The 26631-nt window shown below is 51.4% G+C and overlaps 1 protein-coding gene across 1 annotated transcript; it reads right to left on the minus strand.

Annotated features, from left to right (window-relative positions):
• Positions 1–1492: 1492 nt before the first annotated feature.
• CSF3R (colony stimulating factor 3 receptor) lies at positions 1493–13846 on the minus strand. The gene is made up of 16 exons (XM_059897038.1): positions 13764–13846; positions 11756–11839; positions 9222–9518; positions 8172–8295; positions 7829–8016; positions 6837–7006; positions 6568–6721; positions 6396–6475; positions 5788–6001; positions 4718–4906; positions 4216–4317; positions 3457–3603; positions 3206–3346; positions 2906–2999; positions 2578–2656; positions 1493–2194 (listed from the first exon to the last, which is right to left on the minus strand). The coding sequence occupies exons 2-16, from the start codon at positions 11817–11819 to the stop codon at positions 1715–1717; spliced, it is 2523 nt and encodes an 840-aa protein (XP_059753021.1). The 5' UTR covers positions 11820–11839; positions 13764–13846; the 3' UTR covers positions 1493–1714.
• Positions 13847–26631: the final 12785 nt, after the last annotated feature.

A 26631-nucleotide genomic window follows, 5' to 3' on the forward strand; every position in this document is an offset into this window, starting at 1 on the left:
TCGGTGATTTTGGACAGCCCTGGGCTGGAATCCTAGCTCAGCCGTTTACTGGCTGTGTGATTCTGTGTGCAAGTCACTCAACCTTTCTGGGCCACAGTGTGCTTACTCAACCATGAAATGGGAGTGGTAATAACAGTATCTACCTTTTAGGTTGTTAGAGGATTAACTGAGGCAGTTGTGTGCAAAGCACCCGGAATAAGTATTCAAGAAATACCAGCTTTGATACTTGTGAAATGAGGGGGTGTAAGGACAAATGCCAATTAAAAGTAGGAAAAATAAATCTTAATTTTCCCCGGTGCAAAAAAGGGAAAGACTCTTCTCCCCCTTGCTTTTCTTAGAGCATTTACTTTAGAATACGTGTAACTGTGAGTTCTTTCTCTGCCCTTTTGAGATGTATGTAAATCTTTTTAAAAGCTAAATAAGCCTCTTGCCAGTTTTACAACCCAGGAATGTGTGTCTCAAGGACCTGGGAGCCATCTCTTTGAAATATCATTAAGAAAGATAGAGCCCCTGTCTCCCAGTTTCTGCTGGAGGGTGGGAGCCTAACTTCAGCTGGTGCCCAGCTCCAAGTTGCAAACCTCCCTCCTCTCATAAAGATATGAGAAATTTATTTTTCCTTTGGTTAATGGCAATTAGCAGACCCAGGTGGCTACCCCATTTCCCAGCTGAATTTAGGATGACCCCTGTGTGACAAATAGTGCTGTCACATCCTCTTGCTTGAGGACTAGTGATTATCTTGAGAAAATGTATGCAATGAGTTGTATCCGCTTGGCTGTGTAAACAGATACAATTTCTCTTCATCTTTGCAAACTCTGGAGCTGATTGCCTGTGACATTCTGGTTTAATTCTCATCCAATTAAAAAAAAGTTTTCTTCCTCTTTTACCCTTGTGGAGAGGTTTTCTATGTTGGCAGGAGATTTTGTTTTAAATTACATTTCTGCAACAGGGGTTACTCTTTTCTGAGGTCTGTTCCCCATGTCCCACAGTTCTCTGTGACTCCCTCGGTAACCCTGGCCACCATACCCTAATGGTCATTTCTCAAGTCTCCATCACTAGAATGGGAACTCTTTTTTTTTTTTTTTCTGGCCTCACTGTGCAGCATGCGGGATCTTACTTCCCCCACCAGGGATCGAACCTGTGCCCCCTGCAGTGGAAGCGCGGTGTCCCAACCACTGGACCGCCAGGGAAGTTCCTAGAATGGGAACTCATTGAGGATGGACTGAGCCTAGTCATTTTGGAACCCCCTCTGCCAGCACAGGGCCTAGATGCTAGGTGAGGGCTGGCTGAATGAAGGAATTAAGGAAAGAATAAATAAATGAATGATTCTAAGGAGTAACCCCCCTCCCCCCGATTTCTAGGGCTCTGAAAAGAAAAGGAACAGAGATTCAGGCACACTCAAGAGTTTCTCAAAACCAGGCCAAACCAAATCAGACCATAAACCAGTTTAAGAGACTGAAATTATAGGAAACATGTACAAAAGCCTAGTGGGCAGGGCTTGAAAAAGCATTCTCTGGCCTTTGAAGTGGGAGGCCCAGCCCATGGAAATTGGGGGGATGGGGGAGGGATGCTAGGGGCCAGAGATAGGGGGAGACTGGGAGCCTTTCTGCCTTTCCTGGGGCTGGGGGTTTTTTAGTGGAGGGCTTACTGACCTCCTCTTCTCTGGATAGCCCAGGCTTATCAAGAAGCAGGCCCAGGTGGGGAGTTCTAGGAAGCCCTAGAAGCCCCCAAGACCTTCCACCCCACTGACCCGGAGCCCCTGCAGGAGAGGGAAGTCAAGCAGTGGCTCAAAGATACAGTCATCCTCTGGGTTTGGGACTAGGGGCTCTGGGGTCCCCAGGGGGCTGGTCTGGAACCAGAGGTTCTCATAGGACTTGGGGCTGGGGGTGAGGCCCCCCAAGAGAGGCTGAGTGGAGTCGCAGCGGAGGTAGTGCCCAGGCCCTGGGCCTGTGGGGCTGCCCAGCACCTGCACGTAAAGGACCTGGTCACTGGTGCCAGACTGGGGCTGGGGCTGGGTACAAGGTACTCTTGGGTCCCCCTGGAGCACATAGGCCTGGACCAGGCTGGGGAGGCCACAGGTCCCTGAGCTGTCATTGGACTCCCAGGGTCCTGGCTTCTTCTCTTCCTCCTCCAGCACCGTGATCCTGGTGATGGGCGGCATGCTGGAGTCCCGAAGGCTGGGCAGCTGGAAGGTATCCTGGACATAAAGATGTGGGGTGAGAGCCTGGTTCATTTCAGATATCTGCCCCAGCCACTTCCTGCTGCTCTTTGCTGAAACTCAAAGGGTTACTCAAAGGATGCAAAGCATCTCATATGTTCCTGACACGTGTTATGTGCTGTTCAGACTTAGTCTGGTGAATCTCCCCAGCGCTTCTGCATGGGATTAGTCCCATTTCACAGTGAGGTGACTGAGGCTTTGAATGGGTAGAGCAGGGATTCGCACTCAGGTCTGCTTTGCTCCAAAGAGGTGAAGTGATGGGAAGGCCCGAGTACTCATCCTCAGAGGGGTACCCCTTCACTTTGAGCCTGGGGTGGGAGCCTAACCCCCAGCCCCATTTCCCTTTCCCTGCGGTTTCTCACCTCCGTTGTGATGGTAGGCACCCAGGAACCCAGGCTGCTGTGGGCTGGGTCTGGAACACTTGGCCAGAGGGGATTCTTCCTGCTGGAGAAGGGGGCGGGTGAAGGCTAGGTCAGGCATGCCCTCCCATCTTTCCATCCTTTCTCCCACCTACTCCCAGCAGCTGAAGGGACGACCCCTTCATGTAGAGAGGAGAAGGTGGAGGGCCTGACTCCCAGACCTGGGTCCTGAGGCCTGGCAAGGCTGAGAGGAGCCTAGACTGGCTCACTCAGGCCTGCGCTTCCCTGTACGCAGGGTTCGTTGGGTGTCAGGTCTCTCAAAAGGACTCACCTGGGTCTGCAGCAGAGCTGGGCAGCCCCACAGAGGCAGATGAGCAAGACCAGGAGGCTGAAGAGGCCCAGGAGGATGTGCAGCTCAGACTCCTCTAGAGTGAGGGGAAAGCCAGAAGAGGCAAGAGTGCACGTAGGTAAGGCTGGGTCTCCTCCTTCAGACTGGGATCCAAGGGCAGGGCTGGGTCTCCTCCCTCAAATCAGGGGATCCACGCAAGGCTTATCTACTTTCAAAATGGAGATCCTTTGGGTGAGGCACCCTCCCAACAGCCTTGTCCTGCCAGCCCCCTTCTCCCCTTACCTAGGGCCAAGGTCATCAGGGTGAGGCTTGTACTGTTGGTGGCCCACGCCTGGCTGGCAGCCATGAGGTGGACATGGTACAAGGTGGAAGGCTCCAGGCCACGGAGGACAAAGCTATGGGAGGAGGCGTTCAGGACAGTGTCTGGAGGAGAGGAGAATGGTGAGTCTGGGCTGGCTGCTGAGCCTCCCCAGGGCTTCTGAACCCGCCCTCCCTGGCCTTCTGGGGCTGTGGGGCACTGAGGATAGACTCACAGAAGGACTGGTCCTGAGCATTGGTCCAGAAGATAGTGTAGTGGGTAAGTGGGCTCTTCCCCAGCTCAGGGGCCTCGGGTACCCACTCCAACTGGGCCCAAGTCTTGCCAACGTGCCTTAGATGCAGCTCTGGGCCATGGGAGGGGGCTGCCAGAAGAGAGAGGTACAGGGGCTGACAGGGAGCGGGGCAGCGGGGAGAGCCCAGTTGGACTTGTTGTGGATCCCCAGACCCCAGAACTGGGACACTTTGTGGGGGTGGGTGATAGAAGAGAGTCCAGGGGGACTCATGTCCAAGCCTCATTTTCCCAGGAACTTTCCCTGCATCCCACCGACTGCTAATAAGTGGTGGAGCTGGGATTTGAACCTGCTCTTCTTTGACTCCAAAGCCTCGCTACCTGATTTCTGCCAGGCCTGATTTTGTCTGGTTCATTATTTGATTTCTGCCACTGACTCTCTAAGCTTATGCCAGGTCCTCAGTTTAATTTTTTTCACACGTGACACCTGATCAGTTTTTGCCAAACTTGCTCCCTGAATTCTGCCGTGCTCACTGCCCAATTTCTATTACCCCACCACCTGACTTCTTTCCAGCTACAGGGGTCCAGTGTAAGCCAGAGGTAACCTTAGGATTGGGAGAGACCCTCTTCTGGGCCAGAGGTAGGGGAGGAAGAAAATGTTCCCTCGTATTCCTGATTTTGGGGGCCTAGACAGGCCTTGAGAGAGAGGAGGGGATTCTGAGAAAAGGCTTGGTGGCTGACGAACCCATCTCTTGGGAGTAGGCATAGATGTGCTGGGAGGGTCCTTTGGTGTCCTGGTACAGGGGGGTCACAGTGATCTCGTAGAGCTGAAAGGGCCTGATGTTCTCTGTAGAGAGAAAATAAGGTTGGCACCCTGGTTAGGGGCTAGCCTCTGATGATGGTCGGGGGCTAACCTCAGACTTCAGGGATAACCTGGACCTCATTCTGCAGGGCTGGCCTCTGCAGTCTCTTCTTCAGACCATTTGGTGCGGGTAAGGGGCAAAGAGTGGAAGAGAGAGCTAGGAAGGTGGCAGAGTCAGGGCTGGAAACAGAGGATCCAGTTAGACTGCAGGAGGGACTTCCTGATTCTGAGGATGTGAGATGAGAACAGTGAAAGAACAGGAAAGACTGGGGAATCTGCTTCTTTAGGGTGGTTCAGCTCGCCCCTTTCCTACTGTCAGGCAGGTAAAATGTCCCCCCCTCTCCCAGGCCCTGCCCACCTGCCCAGCCCCCCAGGCCTGCCTCACCCTGCAGCAGGGTCCCTGCAATGCTTCCATTATGCTCCATCCTCCAGGTCTTAGGGCTGCCGCTGGGGCTGGGGGGACCGAGGCCCCACTCAATGACATAGCCCCGAGGCTGAGGGCTGGGGGGCTCCCAGCCCACCCAGAGGCTGTGAGGGTCTCGAGCCATGGTGTGGAGTCTGCCCAGGGGTGGGCCTGGAGACAGAGTAGGAGATGATGACATGAAGATGAAAAGAATGCAGGCCCTGGAGCCAGATGCCTGGGTTCAATCTGGCCTTTGCTACTTACAAGCTGGGTGACCTTGGGTAAGTCAACATCTGAGCCTCAGTTTCCTCATCTGTAAGGTGGAAACGATGATAAAAGTTTCTACCTCGTAGGGTCATGGTGCAGATTAAATGAGGTGGTACATGAAACAGGCCTGGCATGGAGTTGTGCTTGGTGATGATGAAAGCTAACGCTGTGTGGTTCTCGGTATGCATTAATTCACGGAGTCTGCTAACAGTCCCATTGTGGGGCACAACTACGGTCCCCATCTTAGCAATGAGAAAACTGAGACAGGGAGGGTAAGTAACTTGCCTAGGGTCACATGGCTGGGAAATGGGAATATTAGCTATTGTTATTGTGAGTCTCACTTCATGAGGACCCATGTTCAGGGGCACCTGGGGTTGGTAGTGGCTGATCCCCTGAGAATGAGCAGTTAACTCAGGGACTGTGTTCTAGCTGGAAAAACTTAGGGCTTTCTTTCCCATTTCCTTGGCAGAATAGACTGTGTGTGTGTAGGCACCACCACCGGCTTAACCTGGTTCTGGCTAATGATAATAATAATAGCTAACACATATGGAACAGTTACTTTGTGCCAGGCACATGTCTTAACTCGTAATCTTCACAGTGATGCTTTGAGTTAGGCACTGTATCATCCCCATTTGCTAGATGAGTAAACTGAGACCAGGGAGGGTAAGTAACTTGCCCAGATCACATTGCTAGCAAGTGACAGGGCTAGATTTGAACCCAGGCAGTCTAGCCTCCGAATTTACATGCTTAACCATCATGCTCTACTAGCTGCTGGCCCCCTTTACCTCCGCTCTCCAAGAAGACCACTGGGGTGGGATGAGAGGTCCCAGCTGTGTTATAGGCCTCAAGGATCACCTCCCGAGCTTCTGAAGGCAGTTGGAAGGTACAGTTTAGCTCCGTGGTGTTGCAGAGCATTGGGTCTGCCCCAGCCTGGTCTGAGGGTCTCCAGGAGACCAGGTACCCTTGGATCTGCCCACTCTCTTCCTCCAGGGGAACTGGCTGCAGTGGGCATAGGGGGGAAAAGATAAGGGGATGCCCAGCTCATCTGGAGTGGAGGAGAGCTTCTAGATGGGGTGGCCATGTCCCAAGAACTGAGCCCCCCAGGCTGGGAGCCAGCCCTCCTCCCTCTCTCCCTTCTTCCCTCTGCGCCAGGTCCTAGGAGGGAGGGAAGGAAAAAGCAAGTCGGTGTATGCAGCAGGCACCAAACTAGATGAGTCCTCCACTGTAGTCTCTCCAGAAGGGCACTACCCAGCTTCCTAGGCACATGCAAAGTGCATGCAAATCACCTACAAATGCATCCAAGCCTCCCAGACCTGTTGGAGTCCTGAGCCCCAGCTTGCAGGGGTCTGTTTGGGTTGAAAGAGGTGGAGGGATGGCCTTCAGAGGGGGTTACCTGCCAGAACAGCTGCACGTCCACCGTCCTGGGGTCCAGCTGCCTCTGCCGCCACCATGTGTCCAGTCTGACAATGGGGGCTGTGGATAGAGCAGAAAGAGAGGGTCAGGGAGGGCCCTGGAGGCCAGACTGGGTCCTGATGGCTGCTCCCAGCCTGTTACCACCCACTTACCCCGTTGTGTGGTGGTCAGCTCCAGGCTGGGGCTCCAGTTGCTCCAGTGGCCAGGCAGGCGCCAGCGGGTGCAGCGCATCTGCAGGGCGTAGGCTGTGGATGGGAGGAGCCCGCATAGCTCATACTGGAGGGTCCTGGAGGGCAAGGCGCCCACCTGGTGGGGGGGGCGTGGCTCTGAGCCTGGATCTCTGTGCCCTTCGGTGCCAGCTCAACTTACCCTGCCCTCAGCCAGCCCCACCCCAGACTCCTGAGGTTGCCCTCCACCTCACCAGGTCCCAGCTGGCTTCTCCAAGCCGAGGCTGGTGGCGCAGCTCACACTTCTGATCTATGTGTAGGCTTGGCTTCCAGGTCTCCCAGCGCAACCTCAGGCAGCCTGGCTGGGGCGGGGCCACCTCAGGGCTGGGCCCCAGGGCCCACAGTGTGGGGGGCTCCAGTTTCACTGCCAAGAGAGGGGTCGTCAGACCCTTTCTCTGATCAGTCCTGTTGGGCTCTATCCTAGCTTCCACTTGTCTCCCTGTCTGTGGTTCCATTTCTTCTCTGGGTCTCCATTTACGGGATCTGTGTGTCTTTCTGTCTCTCTCTGTGTCTCTTCATCTCTGTGTCATCCTGTTTCTGCAGGTCTGTCTTTGTATATGTGTCTGTTTCTCTCTCTGTTTCATACTCTTGCCCCAGGGCCTTTGCATTGGTTGTTCTCTCTGCCTGGAGCACTTACCTTCCGGATATCCAGTGGATTGCTCCCTCATTTCCTCCAAGGATCTTCTCAAATGTCACCTTCTCAGTGAGGCCTTCCCTGACCACCTTCCTGAAATAGCAATAGCCCCTTCTCCCCATCGCAGCCCCCTCTCCCCATCGCGTCCCCCTGCTCAATTTCCTCATCATGCTTGCCATTACCCGACATTCTATTTTGTTTATTTTGCCCACTGGAATGTAACATTTCAGGGGCAAGATTTTTGCCATTTTGTTTACTGCCGTATCCCCAGCACCTAGAACAGTGCCTAGCTCAGAGTGGGCACTTCAAGAAATTTGCTGAAAGAATTAATGAGTGTATCTCTTTGCCTCTGTGTTTCTTCCACGTCCTTGTCTGGGTCTCCATAGCTCTGTCTACGACTGCATCCACTTTGTTTTTCTCTCTCCTCTTCCTCCACCTCTAGGTCTTCTAGCGTCTCATTGTCTGCCGCTGAGTCTGTGTTTCCCTCCCCGTGCCTCTCTGTGTCTGCTCATGGTGGGGTCGCTCCCCTCCCCCACACTCAGTGTCACCCACCGACGTCCATGGGGACAAGGCACAGCTTCGGGGACACGCTGGTTCCCAGCGCGTTCTTGGCCTGCACCCAGATGCCCATATTCTGGTACAGCTGTAGGTGTTTGCGGGGGATGGAGCAGTGGCTCTGCCTGTCCTCAGGCACGCAGTCGGGGATGGGGTCCTCCTGGCTCTGGCAGTTGCCCCGGCTCCTGCCAACAAGCCAGGCTTGGGTGTCAAGCGGTGGAAGAAAGCGAGGCTCCCTTCTGCTCCCATCTTTGCCTCTGGCTCCCCACCCCTACAGTCCTACCCATGCTCTGTCCCAGGACCCAAAGGAACGGGGGCTGGTGTAGAGACCCATACTCACTTGAAGCTCTTCAGGGTGAAGTTCGTGGACAGATGGGTGTTGGGGCCTGGCTCCCACTGGCAGGAGAGGCTGTTGGTTGTGAGGTTCATGAGGCAGGACAGGTTGTGGGGTGTGGCGGGAGGGTCTGTGTATGGGGTGGGGAGAGTGAGGGCTTCAGGTAAGACCACTCAGAAAGCTCCTACTGGGACCACTTGGCCTCGTTTCCTTGCCCTGGGTCAGTCCCTTGTCTCCATGCAGGGTGACCCCAGAGAGGCAGCCCTGGGGGAAGCTAAGTTACAGGCACGTACAGGGATAAGTACCACAGTCTCCAACCCTCTCAACTCTGCCCCCTTTGACAGTAACAGTGTAGCATCTGGTTTTCATCCTGGTTCTGCCATTCATTAGCTGTGTGATCTTGAAGTCACCTAACGGCTCTGTGCCTCAGTTTCCTCATCTGAAAAATGGGGGTAATGGTAATATACCTACCCCCTAGGGTTCTTGTGAGGGCTGAGTGACTTACTATGTATACAGCGCTCAGAGCAGTGCCTGGCATATAGTGAGCGCTCTGTAGTGTTAGCTTTCACTGTTGTTGATTCTTAAACGAGAACCTTGGTCTTTCTTTGTTTTTAGTTATACATTGGCTTGGCACAAATCCATCCTTCTCAGTTTGAATAGAAGGCTGAGACTGGGGTAGGGGAGAAGCTGGGAGCAAGCCCAGCTCATAGAGAATGTTCTCCCTGGAGACACCCTCCTGTGGCTGGGGGCTTGGTCTTACTCGGCAGCCATATGGAGTAGTGGTTACTATACTGGCTTTCGAGACACACTGCCTGTTATAAATCTTGGCTCCATCCTTATTAGTTTGTGACCTTTAGCATGTCACTTACCCTCCCCGAACCTCAGTTTCCTCATCTGCAAAATGGGGCTAAATAACACTACCCACTGGTAGGGAAGATGACATGATATTGTGCCTTTAAAGTGCTTATTGAGCAAGAGCTCAAGAAAGAATAGTTCTTATTAGTATTGGCAGGAGGGCATTGGAGGCAGAGTGGGTGGATGGCTGCAGGGACTCACAGCCTGCCTGTAGCTCAGCCTGGTCCAGGATCTGCAGGCTGTTGCCCCAGTGCAGGCAGCAGGAGAGAAGGGCCCGAGAGCGGTTGAGGTGGGGCAAGGTGATGGTGGACTGCAGGGTCCCATTCGGCAGGTACTGCTGCCTCTCCCCGGGCTGAAGCTCTGCTTCCAACTTCCATACAATGTGCGATTCCGAGCCCAGGTGGCTGCAGTTCTGGCTGATGATGCAGGAGGCTGTGATGGGATCCCCCAGGCGGACGATGGGGGCTGAGAGGCTGATGTGCCCGCACTGCTCCAGGCCTGGGGTGGAAGAGAAGGGGCCATAAGTGACTCCTCTGCCTGGCAGAGCTGGGCTCCTAGATTCAGTACCCCTAGACTCTGTGCCTTTACCTTCATGCTTTACCTCCCAAGACGTGTCGCTGGAATGGGGAGGGTGTGTATGGGGACTGTGAGAGGCTCTGGGGGTGAGATCAAGATAGCGGTGTGTGGGTAAATGTTTATCAGCTGGCTATACAGAGAGAAACAGATCCTGGTTTGTAGCCTGGGCTGCTTTCCCTGGTGTAAATATTCCCACCGTGGCTGATTTCAAGCTACCAGTGTGACATCACTGAATGTGAACCTGGGAAGAGATGTAGACAATCAGCGCTTGCAAGCCAACCCCAGCACACCACCAGATGGGAGACTAGTCCCCTCCCCAGCAGTGGTGAAACAATGGTTAGAATGATAGGAACCCCACAGCCACTGCAATCTTTTCAGATTTCAAATCTGATTGTTACCCCATCTTGATCATAGCACTTCAATGGCACGTTATTCCTCTGAAAGGCAGTATGGTATGATGGATAAGAGCATGGATGTTGGAACTAGACTGCCTAGGTTTAGAGCCTGGTTCTATTGCTTATTAATTATGTGACCTTGATGTGTCACTGAGACTTTCTGTGCCTCAGTTTTCTCATCTGTAAAATGGGGATAAAAAGTCCCTACCTTAGTTTTGTTGGAAGGATTAGATGTGAGAACACGTGTAAGGCACTTAAAACAGTGCCTGGCATGTAAATATTTGCTGCCATGATTAGGATAAAGACTCAGATCCTTCTCACAGCCCTTGTGGCCTGGCCCCTGCCTAACCCTCCTGGTTCCAGCTCAGACCATCCTTTTCCAGCTCCCATCACTCTGGCCTTCTTGCTATTTCTTGAAAACACCATGCTCCCTCCAATCTCCAGATCTTTGTACCTGCTGATCCTTTTGGAGGGGCTCCTTTTCTTCTCTCCCACCCCTCCTTCACCTGGTTAACATTTAGGTGTCTTGCGGGGAACCAGACCAGGTTCTGACCAACCAGACCAGGCCAAGCCCCTTGAACATTCCCAAAGCTCTTATTATCCTTCATAATTATGTAGTCGTGTGATTATTTGCTTGTTTGTCCCCCAAACTAGACCATGGGTTTTGTGAGGCCAGAGACCTTGGCTGTTTCACTCATTGCTGCATTCCCAGCACCTAGCACAGAGCAGGCCCTTGGTGGATATGTATGGAATAAACGAGTAAGCACTGCAGTTTGCCCACGATGTCTTCTCTCCTCTCCCAGGTGTTCTTCAGCCCATTTTGCTGATGGGGATGCTGAGCCCTTAAGAGGAGGAGCAATTTGTTTAGGGTCACAGAGCAAGTTCTTGGAGGCTTCTACTACTCCACAGACTCAGAATTTCAGACTAGAAGGAAACTTGCCAACTGTTTACTTCAAAACTCCACCTGATACTGAGTCCTCCACAGCAGGGCTAGGATGGCCTGTTTTTGTATGGCCTGCCAGCTAAGAACATTTTTTATATGTCTGAAGGGTTAAAAACCAAACCAAACAAAAAACAAACAAGAACATGCAACAGAGACTGTATGTGGCCTGCAAAGCTGAACATTACATCAAAGTTTGCCGACCCCTGCTGTGCCTTGGCTTGCATACCCCCAGAGATGGGAGGCTCTCCACCTATCAAGATAGAGTTTCCATAGTCTGGAGAGCTCTGCCTGGGATTCTTTTTATTTTATTTTATTTATTTATTTTTTGGCCGTGCCACGTGGCATGCGGGATCTTATTTTCATGACGAGGGATCAAACCCGTGCCTCCGGCAATGGAAGCATAGAGTCCTAACCACTGGACCGCCAGGGAATTCCCTGGGATTCTATATTTCAGGATTAAAGCTGCCTCCTTACGGCTTCCACCCTGATCCCTTTGCTGCCCATGAAGGCTGCACAGGACTCAGGGGTTCCTTCTGACAACACGGCAGAGATTTGCAGACAAGACCTGGGTCTTCCCCACCTTCTCCAGGCTGGCCAGCCCAGGTCCTCTCACTTTTCCTCAGAGGTGGTGGTTTGCCTACAGAGGTCTATGCATGGGAATCTGGCTACCCCACATCTGTGGCCCAGTTGATTCTTTCGGGATTCTCTGGGAATCCCAGGAGCACTGTGGCAGTGCTGGGAAAGGCCTCCCTCCTCCACCCCCAGCATCTCTCCCTGTGCTCCCCTCTCCCCTCGGCGCCCTCGCTCCTGGCCACACTCACTTCTGGGGAACAGCAGGATGATCAGAGCAGCTCCCGCTAGGTTCCAGGCTCCCAGCCCCGCCATAGTGCCGGCTTGGTGCTCACCTGGAGGTAGAGGACGATGGTTAAGGTCATGGGCTTTGCAGTCAGAGCTGAGCTTAGTCCTTACTCTGCCACAGTGTGGCTTCGGCCAGGTTACTTGATCTCTCTGAGACTAGTTTCATTGCAAAATGGAGGTAACAACAGCCTATACTGCATAGGGTTTTGGGAGGAAGACCCAAAATGATACAAGTCAAGGGCTTCACACAGTGCCTGGCACATAGGAGACGACTCTGTAAGTGACAGCCGCTGTTATGATTCTATTTGCCTTCCAGGAGAGAGCAGGGAAAGGAGCCACAGGGAACAGTATTCTTCTCCACTTCCGTTCTGTCTTACCTGGGTTGCCCCCCACAAAGCAGAGCCTGAGATGAAGGCTTGCATGCAGGGAGTTTATTTTGGGAAGATTCCAGGAACAGAGTGAGGGAGTGGGGAGAATGAAATGGGCAAGGAGGGAAAGCCAACACAAGGGTTCGTCATCAAGCCAGTCACATTTATGGACAACTGGGACTCAATCCCGCTGGAACCTTCCAAGGAGCCATGTAGAACACGCTTCAGAACTGTCCACCCAAGGGACAATTCATCCCTTGGCTGGCTGAGAGAATGGGAACATTTATTCACCAATTCCTGCCCCCCGTTGGTCAAGGGCTGTCCCTTGGGGTATTAATTCTCTGGCATGTCCATGTTGCACATGCATGAGTACCAGACAGGTCCTCCTGGGTGAGCCATGCTCAAAGTCCTTTCCTCTGACGCTGGTGAGCGTCAGAGACGCTCCCTGGCAGAAAGGGACAACTCCACAGAGTAGCTGAGGACAGGTTACACCTCGGGAAGCCGGCTGCCGCAGAGATGGCTAAAGGGAAGGTGGGCTGGAGGATACCCCCAATTCTGGGCACAGACCTCTGGAGGCCTTCTGGGACCAGGCATCCTGTGGTCATGGCGACAGTGCCCAGATGGAGGGTGCATTAGTTCCCTCTAATTAGTTCATTAGTCTCAGGAAGTATGCATAGGTTTCTACTGCTGGGGTGGGCTTCCAGCCTTTCCACTCTGCTCCCATTGGGGTCTTGGGGCCAGACACCTGATCCTCCAGCACTAATTGACGCTCTTGGTGGCAGGTCAGTGGGAATCACCAGCCTGTACATACATGAACACATACATGTAGGTGGTGTCTCAGCTGATCCCCTGTGCTCAGAAAGAATTAAACTCCTCTCCCTTTTCTCTCCCTCCAAGAGAGAGGTGTGAATAAGAAATGCCCAGATACCCAAGGCTATTCCTGCCTGCCTGGGTCTTACTTAAACCCCTGGTCTATCCTTACGTGTTGCAGTATCAGGATACCAGGTGAATGCTAGCCCATAAGTCACCTTTTTGCAAATCACGAAAAAAGCGCCCCTTCCTCTGGACAAATGCAGCCCCACACTAGGACCTGGCAACTAGAGAACAGGCTGAATTTCAACCTGCGCTTGCTGGGCAGTTTTGTGCAGTGAGAAACCTGCACAACTGTTCAGAGCACCCCAGTCTACCAATCAGTGGTTGGCAACTTTCTTCTTACAGCATGCCAGTATGATTATCCACCATGCCCACTTGTTGGGGAAGATTTAACCTCCTTGGCCCAGATTTTGGGACACTGGTGACCATCTCCATGTATTTTTGATCATATCCCAGCCCTCCTGCCCAGTGAAGTACCACTTCATCCCTCTCCATTGGCTCCTGTCCAGAGTGGGCAATGCAACCCCAAACCCCCAGGGGCCCAGGCATCCTTTCCCAGGGTTGCCAAGGGTTGGCACATTTGGCATCAGTCCCTGGTCCCCCACGGCAGCCCTGGGTGCTCCCTACCCCAGCTGAGTGGGATCTGGGGCCAGGTAGAGCATGGTCTCACTCTCTGGGGGCCCAGCCCTGAGTCAGACCACCTGGTCTGAACCCCGGCTCCGCCACTTACCAGCTTGGTGACCTTGGACAAGTTACTTCACTTTTCTGAGCCTCAGTTACCCCATCTGTGAAAGAGGGATAACAATAGCACCCACTTCTCAGGGTTGTGGTGAGGATGAAATGAGATGGTCCGTGATAAAAGCACTTAATATGGAGCCTGCATAGAGGAAGTACTCAATAACCATGTTATTTTCACGCGCCATAAAGCGGGACACCGCCTCGTGGAATCAGCATGGTTTAGTGCCTCCCTCCCCTGCTTACAGGCTGCGTGGTCACAGCCTCCTAGGACTGCCACCTTGCTTTTGTCTGTGTCACACCGCACATTTCAAAGCCCCATTTCTGAGTCCCCTGCTCCTTGGCCCCCCAGTCTCCCCTCTTGCTCCAGCCATCTCGGCTCACTCTCTGGCCTCTCTCTGAGTCCCAGCACACCACGCTGTCCCCTGGGCTCACTGCATCACCCCCCCTCCTTTCTGTTTTCCGCTCCTTTCCCTCCCATCACACTCAACCTTCTCCAGTTCACACCCCTCTCTCGCCTGCTCTTTCTACTCCCCTTCACGTGGAGATTCTTTCCATGGGAAGAGGGTTGGGGGGAGGAGGAGGCTGGGAATGAACAAAGGGAGAGGACTTCCCAGATGTGGTTCAGACAGAGAGAGACAGGCGGAAAAAGTAGGAAAGTGAGATACACAGACCAAAACGATGGAGAGAGACTCACAGAGATAAAGACTGAGGCAGGAGAGAGAAAAGAGCCGGAGACAAGAATGCTGATACACAGAGACCGAGGCACTCAGAGGCTGAGAAGCAAGAGATACTCGAGATTTTAAGATTCAAGAGACCAAGGGAACTGTGAGAGACAAAAAGAGAGGCACAGAGAGACTCTGAGACGGACAGAGAGAAGCTCAGAGGCATGGCGAGCCAGAGAGGGGCTGAGGAGGAAAGAGAGATGGAGAGTGAAATAGACAGGGATGGAGCCCGGGAGCAGCTAAGACATAGGTTCAGAGAGAGAGACAATGAGTACGCCCTTCCCTGAGTCCAGCCCTTTCTTGAGCCCAGATCTGTCCTCAAAGAGATATTTGTCTGTTTGTGACTTCCCCAACGCAAAGAAAAGTAGGGGCACCCTGGGAAAAGTAACTCAGCATCCGGGGCTCTTGGTTCCAAGGGACAAATCCTAAAGGCAGGAGCTCTGCTCCCAGGCCCCCTGCATACGGACACCCTTGACAGGCTGGGGGAGCGTAACTGGGACTCCAGGGTCCCCTCGAGCCCAAGGCCCAGCCCTCCCTGGGGCTCCCCTACTCACGCTGGAGCCCGCGGCCGGGCACCCGCCTGGCCTCTCTGGTCTCTGCTCTCCTCTTCAAGGCAAGTTCCTGAAAACAGCCACAGCCTGGCTGCTCTCCCCAGCCCTGTCGTTAATGGCTCGGCCTCTGACAGGCGCAGGGGCTGCGGATTGCAACACCTGCCCAGCCTCCTTCCCGCCCTTGCATTGTCGAAGCTGGCACGGGCAGCCCCTTCCTCCCAGGAAGGAGCCTAGGAGGGAAGCTGGTGGGGCCCGGGCAGCCTTCCTGCCTCGGGGGTCTTAAAGGGGCAGAGGGATGTGGCAACGTTATCCCCCTCCTCTGCCTCCGGATTTCCTGACCTCAAAGCTCGGAGGCCGGCAGGGCCCAGGCTCTAACCCGCCTGGGTGCCATTCCCATGCCCCCTCACCCCGCTGCCCTGGGGGAACATCACTTGGAGACAGACCCTGGCTCGAAGGCTCGCTCGGCCCTAAGCCCCTTTTTAGCACTAGACTTGGGGCCCTGATCCTCCCAATATTCAGAGGGGTGTCCTCCAGGTTACAGGGAACTCTGTTACACAGTACCTTCCTCCCGACTCCCTCTGCATGGCATGTTCCTTACTGTGGCCCAAAGGCCACACAGAGGAATGCGGACTCTGGCGACAAGACAGGGGATTACCTGTGAGGCTCCGGTCTTCACAGGCTCACTAGAGATTAGTAATGTCAACTCACAGTGATTCTGCCAAACTGAATATTTTTTCATTGAGTGAAACAGACTACATTTTATGTCTTTCACAATTCCTCTGCAATTGTTTACAAAAAATTTTCTGTGCATTTTTCTAAAGAGGGTTCAGACTGTTCACAGTTTATTGGGTTTATGATGCAATAAAGATTAGGTACCAACAGACTAGCAGAGTGTCTATAACATACGATCCTTTTTAGAGAAAGTGGGTTTCTGAGTCTGTTGTGATGGGGCAGACCTGGGCTCCAGTTCTCGTTCCAGTACGAAATATCCAACTGTCTGCAGCAACCTCCCCGAGGTGTCCCAGAAGCCTCACATGCTCAACAAATCCCACTGACTCCTCTTTCAAAATATAACCAGAATCCTGGGTAGATAGGTATTCACTGTAAAGTTCAACTTGGCCATATGTTTGGATATTTTCCTGATGAAAAATTGGAAAATATAAATATCACTTAATCCAATACCAGCCAGCTCTAAGCCATCCTTTCTCTTACCTGGATCGTTGCAGTGGCCCCCTCCCTGGTCTCCCACTTCCATTCATCCTCATCCCCCCGACCTGTCTATTGTTCCTTCAGCAGCCAGTGTGGTACTGATCAAACAGAAGTCAATTCATGTCATCCTCTGCCCCAAACTCCCAAGGGCTCTCATCTCACTCAAAGTCAAAGTCCTTTCAATGACCTACAAAGCCCTGCTCAACCCGGGGCCCGTTCCCTCCCTGGCCCCTCTCCTGTGATTACTCTCCCCCTTGCTGCTGTGCTCTAGCCACTCTGTTGCCTTGTTATTTCTTGGACTTGTTAGGCTCCCTCCTGCCTCTGGGCCTTTGCACTTGCTGTTTCCTCTGCCTGGACTCTTTTCCCCCAAATCACTCTATGGGTCACTCCCTCCCCTTCTTTGGGTTTTTTGCTCAAATGTCACTTTCTCATTGAGGCTTTCTCTGACCACCCTTTAAAAAAATTGCAACCACCCCTCACTCTCTAGCTCTCTTTCCCCCCTAATATTACCCTTTTCACCATCTGACACTGGCTGCCCCCAGCCCCACCTCCCACTAGAATGGAAGCTCCATGAGGGCAAGGGTTTTAGTCTGTTTTGTTTAGAACTTTATCTCCAGGGACTTCTTTGGTGGTGCAGTGGTTAAGAACCCGCCTGCCAATGCAGGGGACACGGGTTCGAGCCCTGGTTCGGGAAGATCCCACATGCCACAGAGCAACTAAGCCCGTGCGCCACAACTACTGAGCCTGCGCTCTAGAGCCCGCAAGCCACAACTACTGAGCCTGCGTGCCTAGAGCCTGTGCTCCACAACAAGAGAAGCCACTGCAATGAGAAACCCGCACACCGTGACTAAGAGTAGCTCCTGTTCACCGCAACTAGAGAAAGCCCACGTGCAGCAACGAAGACCCAACGCAGCCAAAAAATAAAAAAATAAAAAAATAAATAAAATTAAAAAACAAAAACAAAACCAACTTTATCTCCAGGGTCTTCAACACTGTCTGTCACATAGGGAGCCCTCAATACATAATATTCGTTGAGTGAACGATTGAATGGATGCATCTTCCCTCCACTTCACCAAACCTGTCTCCAGTCCCTGCAAACCTCATCTTGGTAAATTATATCACCCCCAAGTCCCCCAACCCAGGGACCCAGGAGTCATTCTTCACGCCCCTCCCCCACACTGTCACATCCAGTCAGTTCCTAATGAAGGAGAATGGGGCTTTTGTTCAACATTCAGAAAACTTGTTCCTCAAGTAGGTTGCAGGGCCATGATGGTGAGCAAAAGCAGCCTTAGTTTCTGCCTTGATGGAGCTCTCAGGCTTATCAAGAACTCAGAAATTCATCTCCTCTCTCTGCCTTTGTCAGGTCTCCCCACCCCTCACCTGGACACATTGCTGCCTCCCTCGGGGGCTGAGCCCCTGTCACCTCCGGCTGGCCAAGTCCTGGCCCTGCCCCCTCTTGGGCACCTTGCCTGCCCTGAGCATCTCTCTGGGCTGGGTCGGGTGCCCTCCCTCCTTGGTGATGCTGTAATGCTGCAGCGGCTGTTGGCTGTCTGCTTCCTTCATTAGACTGTGCGCTCCTTGAGGGCAGAGACCACATTCTCTTCTCTGCCTGCAGCCTCAGCACAGGGCACCCAGAATTCTCAGTGCAGATCTACTGGACTGCGGACTTTGGAGAAGTTGATTACCCTCTCCAAGCCTCAGTTTCCTTACCTGCCACAGGGGTAATAACTCCTCCCAGGGGTTTTGTGAGGATTAAATGAGCTATGGGAGGTACGGAGCCTAGCATGGTAACAAGCACGTGGTAGGTGTTCAAGAAAATTCCTTTCTTTCTGCTCTGCAGAGTTCAGTATGTCAGAGCAAGACTCTACTGATCTCATCTGTGCTCCATTCTCCACTGAGGACCTGCACCAGGCAGTGGAGCTGCCGCAGCTGAAATGAAAATTAGACTTAAGGAAAAACTTTCCTTAGGTAAGAAGCATTAGCAGATAGAGAGGCTAAGAGCAGAGGTTGAGGAGTAGACTGGTTCGACTTCCCACTTAATGCCGTGTGGCCCTGGGCAAATTGTTTGACCTCTCTGAGCCTCCGTTTCATCATCTTTAAAATGGGGATAATGTTAGTATTTACTTCAGGGGATCCTTGAGAGAAATCAGTGAACTAATGCGTATGAGACTCATGGGACAGAGCCAGGCTCACAGTAAATGCTCAATAAATGTTTACTCTGGTGAGCTGGAAAGCAGGAGACAGCTGTGAAGTCAACCCCTCCCTCACACCTAGTGTCCGCTTTGTGGATACTTCCTCCTCCAGCTCTCCTGCCCCGCCCCCTCCTCCCTCAGACTGGGTGGCCTCTGGGGACTGGAAATCCCAGTCTGGGGGTTCTGCAGTGGATGGGGAACCCCATGCTCAGCAGCCCTACTGTGGGTGGGGTGGTTTTTGTTTCTGCGGGCAGAGGCCAGGTGGGCCAGCCAGGGTGAGTGTCCAGAGGCGGAGGCTCTGCTCCTCCGCCAGGGGCTGGTTTGGCTGGAATACAGCAGTCGGCTGAGATTGTGCAAACAGGTCATTGTGCAAACACGCCCCCGTGTGTGACCTCGATTGTGCAAACAGGTGTTTACTGGAGGCTGCCCAGCTTGGGCTGCCCGCTTACAAAAAGCGCCTGAGCTGTTGACTCAGAAGGAACCAGAATCTGGACACTCATTCTTCCTTGAACACACCCTGAACTTTCTGCCTCCCAGCCTTGGCTCAGGCTGTCCTCCCTGCCTGGAGTGCCCTCCTCCACCTCCATCTCTACTTGTTGAAATTTTACCCATTCTTCAAGGCTGAGAGAAAATGCCACTAAGTCTTTCTCCATAAACTTTTCCTTCATTTGCATACTCTGGGCATTTGATAGACCTCGAAATTCACAGGTCATGTTTTACCTTACGGCCCTTTCTAGACTCTGAGCTCCCTGAGGGCAAGGACTTTTCCTTATTCTCCTCTGAAAGGTTAGGAAACTGAGGCCCAGAGAGAGAAAGTGACCGGCCCCATGTCACACAGCCAGCTCTCTGCAGAGCTGGGCTCTAAATCAGGTCTCTGCATTTTCTGCCACACTCACTACCTCTCTTTCGACCCCCACCCCACCTCTGACCCTGGATCTTTTCTCCAGTCCCTGGGTTGTGGTGGAACTCCAGCTGGAACTTAAGGGATGAGTGGGATATGTACAGAGGAGGGAAGGGTATTCAGGGCAGCGGAACAGCAAGAACAAAGGCATGGAGGCTGGAATGGGAAGGGTGTGTATGAAGGCTGTTAAAGAGGTAGGAAGAGGCAGCACGTGCCTGGGAATGGTGGGAGATGGTGGTGGGGTCAGGGCTGCATCCTAGATCTGGAGATGACATTGACTCTGCACCACCTTGGGCAGCATCTCACGGTCCTGCCTCTCGGACCCCCATCTCCCCCTGATACTCCACAGATGCCCCAACTAAACATGCCCCCACCTGAGCTCCTCCACTTTTTCTCCTGAAAACCTGCTTTTCTGTCCAGGCATCTGGAAACCTGGACTCGGCCTGGACTCCTCCCTGCTCCTTAAGCCCCACATCTGGCCTGTCACCCTTTCCTGTGGGTTCTGCCCCTTCTCTCCCACCTCACTGCCATGGCAGGAGTCAGGCCACCATCAATACTCTTCAGAATGATGGCAACGACTTCCTCCTGGTCTCTCTGCCTTCGTTCCTGGGATACCACCCTTCTTATACTCAGCTGGAGGACTTCTTCCAAAACACAAGTCCCAGCATGTCACTGACCAACTGAAAATCCTCCATTGGTTCCTCGCTGCCCATGGGATAAAGTTCCAAGTCATCCTCATGACCTTTGAGTCCCTTTGTCGCCAGCCCCTAATCCTCCCCGATGCTGGAGCCTCATCTCTTCATACTCCCTTTCCCAACCTCCTCCTCCCCTTAGGGGCCTGAAACCCCAGCCATTCCATTTACCATCACTGTCCAATCATGTGCTGCTTTTTTGAGGCTCCAGGGCTTTCCAACACTCTTCCCTCTGCTCAGAATGTCCATCGCCCTTATTTTTGTGTCTGAAGAAATCCCTTTCATCCTTTAAAATCCAGCTGAAATGTCACCTCCTCTGTGAAGCCTCCCTGGATTTCCCAGGCTGGGTTAGGTGCTGCTCATCCAGGTTCCCAGGTGCTCTGTGAAGCCCGGGACTGGATCAGTGACCCCAGTATCCAGCATGGGCCTGGCATGGAGGAGGTGTCTGTGAAAGGGTGCTGAGCAGTTTGGATGTTGGACCTGGGTCTTCAGGCCGGACGGATCACCAGTGGCCATCAGTTTACCTGCCAAGGGATCTGGAAGAGTCTTTTCCACCCAGTGGCAGACCATACTGCACTCTCCTGCTTCCCTGGTGCTCAGATTGGCAGGATTTTCTGCCTTTGATTGGCGGCCCAAATGACAGATAAATCAATTAGGACGTAATCAATGCTGAATGCTGGAGGGCCGTATGCAGGGCCCCAACCTGCGAAGAGGCTGCGATGGCTGCCCAGATGCTCTCCTGGAGGGTCTGCTTCTAGGGAAGGAAGCAGAATTCTAGCTTCGGGTGGGCAAAAGGGAAGACCCCCCCTTCCTCCCCGGCCCCATCTGCCGCTTGTGGTCTGCTGGCCAGGAGGGCCTTATCTCTGCTCTCCCGGCCTTGGCCTGCCATGGTGTGTCTGGGTGGGGGGTATGGTCCTGGTGGTGGTGGTGGAATCAGAGGCTGAGGTGAGATAAAGCTCAGATGCTTATCTTGGCTTGGAGGAAACCTATCTGTTCTGCAACCCTGTGTCTGGCAGAGAGTCCCCAGGCAGGGCCAGCTTCTGCCCTGATCGTGGGCTTCCTTAAATGAGGTAGCTGGATCCAGGCAGCTGGTTCATGTCCCCATGCATTGGGGTGGGCAGGTGGAAGGGAGAAGACAGGGACATTTTTGCTCAAAATCTTGCCAGGAAGAGTAGCCAGGAGAAGTCAAATAACATGGTTAAGGCAAGAGAGAAGTGAAGGCAGGTCCATAACTTCTGTGATGAGAACCTAGGGTCTGCATTCTTCTGCTGCTTCCTGGGGTACCTGGCCTGGATCCTGAGAGGGAAGAGGGGTCATCAGATGTAGCCAGTCTGTTCCCTTACTCCTGTGTCCTCTGTCCCTCCAGTGTAGACTCCGGGGCCACAGATGGGGGCTTTTGCCCCTGGGTGAGCCTTTGGGCTGGGAGCCCCCAGGGAGTAGAGGGATGGTGACTTTTGCAACCTCCTGTGGTTATAGCTGTTCTAATGAGTGGTGTAGACTCCTGGGGCAAGGCCTGGCCTATTAGCTCTGTCACCTCTCTGATCTCCCAGGCTGTTCTGCTATGTTTCCTGGAATGTCCAGGTCATTCAATTCATTCACTTATTTATTCACATCCCCCCGCCACCACCACGCACGTCCCACCATCTCACTCTTCTTTCCATTCATCCTCTCACTCACTGGTCCATCCATCCATCCATCTATCCATCCGCTCACTCATTTATCTACCCCCTCACTCATCTATCCACCCCCTCATCCATCCATCCACCGTCTATCCATCACACCCACCCATTCATTCACCCATCTGCCCACCCGCTCATCAATCCAGCAAATATTTTTTGTAGAAGCAAAACTTCCACACCCTTAGACTCTTCACAGAACCTCTGCCCGCCTCCCATTCCTCCCACACTACCTCCCTGTGGCCCTTATGAAAGGAGGCAGCTCCTTCTCCCAAGCTCCAGGTATGACAGGGGCCAGGAATATGGTGGGATTTCCTCTTGATCCCAGGGTTGCATCCAGACGTGGCTCCTGGGCCCTCATTTGAAGCCCTTGCCCGTGGAGCCGTTTCACCCTCTACCTTTCCCCATTCCTCTCTTCTACTGACCTCCACTCACTCTTGACTTGGGTGCCTGCCTCATGGTCTTCCTCTCCACGGCCACCCTGCCACCACCTGGGGGCGCCTTATCAGCCACATGGATGATGCACCCACACCTGGGTTCTTCAGTTCCTTGACCAGTCACCTCGTGGCTTTTCCCTTTTAGCCACCAATGCTGTGGTCACACCACGGACCTCAGTGTCACCTGGAACTGCTCAACCTCTAAAACCTCACACTCCGTCACCTGTCTCTTTGCCCACAGCTCTCCCTCCATCTAGCTCTCACCACTCCCCCACAGCTCCTGCCTCCTCCTCGCCTTTCTTCCTTTCCTTCTCCCTCAGCAGCCAAGCAATAACTCACTGATGACTCTCTGACCTGTACCCTCAGTGCCTTTGCAGCCCTGTCCTCCCTCCTCCCTGGTCAGAAGAACCCCGTGGATCGTGCTGCCATTGGCTGTCTCCCCCTCCCCAGCCCGCCCTGTCCTGGTGGTGGGCCTGGGAAGACGCGCATGGAAGATCAGGCAGGAGCCTGGTCCTGGCTCCAGTTTCTCCTGGGCCCTCAACCATCCCTCAAGCTCTGTTCTTGTCCTCTGTCCCCAAACTCTCCCTTCGATGTTTTTGGTCCCTTTGCAAGAGTTCCCCCCACCAATTCTCAACTGGCCAGTAAGAGAGTCTAACTTTGATTTTCTGACCCCCAAACATGCCTATCCTGGCCTTTTCCAAAATGAGGAATCTCTCCCATGGTCCAAAACCAACTTCTCCTTCCACCCTTCTTCCAAGTTCCTTTCACTTCCGCAGCGGTCACCACCATTTCTCCCCCAGCTTTTGTACTAATAATAACTACCATAACTTCCTCTACTGAGTGCTTCCTGGGTGCTGTGCTCTGCTTTAAACACTTTGCATTCATTAACATAGCTAATCTTTATGGCTGTTCTATGGGGTAGAGTTTGTTATCACTATCGCCCATACCAAAGATGGGAAAACTGAGAGACAGCTGGCAAATGGCAGAGCTAAGATCTGGTTCTGAGCCCTGGAAGCTTGACTCCAGATCCTGTATGCATGCCCACTATGCCTATGCTATGCTGCTTCTGGGCTTTTCTTGCTGCGTGGCTCTGCCAGCAGCACTGCACCATGATCCAGTTTCTTCCATTCCTTCAACATAATTTCCTTTTTGGTACTACCCTATCTTTCTCCTCCCATTCACAGCCAAATGATTGTAAAGAGTTGTCAGCATTTGCTATTTCCACTTCCTTACTGCCCAGCTGAACCCAGCTTCCAACCCGTCACCCCATAGGAACGTCTATCTCCAGATCACCCACAACCTTCTGATCACCAGATTCTTCCCAGTCCTCTCCTGACTCAGCTGCGCTGCTGGATTTGCCAACATCAGCCTCCTATTCCTTTTGACTTAACGGATTTTTAATTAATTAATTAATTAAAGTTTTAATAAATTTATTTAATTTATTTATTATTTTTGGCTGTGTTGGGTCTTTGTTGCTGCGCGTGGGCTTTCTCTAGTTGTGGCGAGCGGGGGCTACTCTTCGTTGCAGTGTGCGGGCTTCTCATTGCGGTGGCTTCTCTTGTTGTGGAGCATGGGCCCTAGGCACACAGTCTTCAGTAGTTGCGGCATGTGGGCTCAGTAGTTGCGGCTCACGGGCTCTAGAGCGCAGGCTCAGTAGTTGTGGCGCACGGGTTTAGTTGCTCCGTGGTATGTGGGATCTTCCCAGACCACGGCTCGAACCCGTGTCTCCTGCATTGGCAGGCGGACTCTTAACCACTGCGCCACCAGGGAAGCCCCAATGGATTTTTTAAAGTAAAATTTTAATTGAAGAATAACATATATACCATTGCAAAATTGTAATTGTAACTTTTAGCCTTATTGAAAGTGTATATAATTATATATGTATGTGTTTTTAAGTTCTTAATTTTGAGATCATTTCAGGTTTGTAGAAAAGTTGCAAGAATAGTACAGAAAACTTCTGTCTCCCCTTCATCCAAATCCTTAACATTTTACCAAATTTATCATCTATCTAGCTATCTATTATGGGCTGAATTGTGTCCCCCAAAATTCATATTTTGAAGTTTCAACCCCTAGCAGAGAGTGACTATATTTGGAGATAGGGGCTTTAAAGAGGTGATTGAGTTAATATGAGGCCATTATTAGGGGGCCCTAATCCAATATGACTGGTGTCCTTATAAGAAGAGGAAGAGACACCAGGGATGCTCACATACAGTGAAAAGACCATGTGAGGACACAGGGAGAAGGCGGCCATCTGCAAGACAAGGGGAGAGGCCTCAGAAGGAACCAGCTCTGCCAAAACCTTGATCTTAGACTTCCAGCCTCTACAACTATGAGAAAGTAAATTTCTATTGTTTAAGCTACTTGATCTGGGGTATTTTGATATATACATGCATATACACATGCGATTTTTTTCTGAACCATTTGAGAGTAAATGGCACATGATCCTGCATTACCCATAAGTGTGTCCCACTGTGTATTTCCTAAAAACAAGGACATTCTCTTGCCTGGTCACAGTATGATGATGAAAATCAGGAAATTAACATTGTTACAATAATATTATCCAATCTATAGCTCTTATTCAGATTTCACCAATCGTCCCTAGATATGTACTTTAAAATGTATTATGTAATATTTGATATGTAAGAATGCTTGAAAATTATGTAATAATAAAATAATCATCTACCCATCAATCACCCAACTAGAACAGGGGTCTAGAACAGGGGTCAACAAACCCAATTTGGCCCAGCCTGTTTTGGTAAGTAAGGATTTATTGGCTCACAGTCACATCCATTTATTTACATATGGTCTGTGGCTGCCTTTGAAGTATAACAGCAGAGTTGAGTAGTTGTGATAGAGCCCTATGTTCTGCAAAGCCAAAAAGTTTACCATCTGGCCCTTTACAAAAAAGTTTGCCAAACTCTGGTCTAGAACAGAGGTGTCCAATAGAACTTTCTATGTTGATGGAAATGTTCTGTAAATCTGTGCTGTCCAGTAGAGTAGCCACTGGCCACATGTGGCTCTTTAGCACTTGAAATTTGGCTGGCATGACTTGAGGAACTGAATTTTAAATTTTATTTAATTTTAATTAATTTAAATACAAATCAAAATAACCATGTGTGGTTTATGGTTACTGTATTACTGCACAGATTGGATATGGTTACTGTATCACTGCACAGATCTAGGACATCACCCATGTCTTTTCATCCACTTGTAAATTTCTTCCTATTCTACCTCCCTGTCTCCTCAGCCCCCAGAGGTAACCACTATCTTGAGTTTTGTTTCTATTATTTCCTTTCTATTTAAAAATATAGTTATCACATATGTATGTTTCTATAAACAATATATTATTTGATTTGATTGTTTTTGAACTTTATAACAATGCTATTATACTGAATGCAGTCTTCTGCAACTTGATTTTTTTCTCTCAACATTATGTTTCTGCCATGTTGCTATGGGTGATTGAAGTGTTTTCATTTTTTTAGTATGTAGCTATACCAAATATTAGTTTTACCCATTTCTTATTAGATGTTAAGGTAGTTTCCATTTTTTTCCTACTAGGGATATTCTTATATATCTCTCTTGAGGCATAAGTTCATGAGTTTCTTTAGAAGAATTGCTGGGCAAGTAGGATATATAAACATTCAAACTTACAATTGGCACAATCTTGTTTTCCAACATGCTTGTACTAAGTTACATTCCCACCAGCCGAGTGTAAAAGTTCCTGTTGATCCAGAGCCTTACCAGCACTCGGTGGTGTCAGACTTCTTCATTTTTGCCAGCATGGTGTAAAATTGTAGCTCATGTTGTCTTAATTTGCATTTTACTGATTATTTTTTTTAAATTAATTAATTAATTAATTTATTTATGGCTGTGTTGGGTCTTCGTTTCTGTGCGAGGGCTTTCTCTAGTTGCGGCAAGTGGGGGCCACTCTTCATCGCGGTGCGCGGGCCTCTCCTTATCGCGGCCTCTCTTGCGGAGCACAGGCTCCAGACGCGCAGGCTCAGTAGTTGTGGCTCATGGGCCGAGTTGCTCCGCGGCATGTGGGATCTTCCCAGACCAGGGCTCGAACCCGTGTCCCCTGCATTGGCAGGCAGATTCTCAACCACTGCGCCACCAGGGAAGCCCTTTACTGATTATTAATAAGGTTGATCTTCTTTTCATACGTTGATTAGTCTTTCATGTTACACTTCTGAGAAATGCCTGTTCATGTCTTTTGCTCATGTTTTTAACTGGGTTGTCAGTTGTGTATGCTGCAAATAATTTCCCCCAGTTGGTGGCTTGTCTTTTCATTTTCTTTGTGATGTCTTGATGGATGAAATTTCTTAATTTTAATGTAATTGAATTTATGAATATTTTCTATTATGGTTGTTGCTTTTTACCTCATTGAAGAAAGCCTATCCTGTTCTGAGGTCATAAAGATATTCTCTTGTATTTTCTTCTATGAGTTGAAAGGTTTTGCCTTTCAGATTTAAGACTTTAA

This window comes from Balaenoptera ricei, chromosome 1, assembly GCF_028023285.1.
Source record: "Balaenoptera ricei isolate mBalRic1 chromosome 1, mBalRic1.hap2, whole genome shotgun sequence".
Classification (NCBI taxonomy): domain Eukaryota; kingdom Metazoa; phylum Chordata; class Mammalia; order Artiodactyla; family Balaenopteridae; genus Balaenoptera; species Balaenoptera ricei.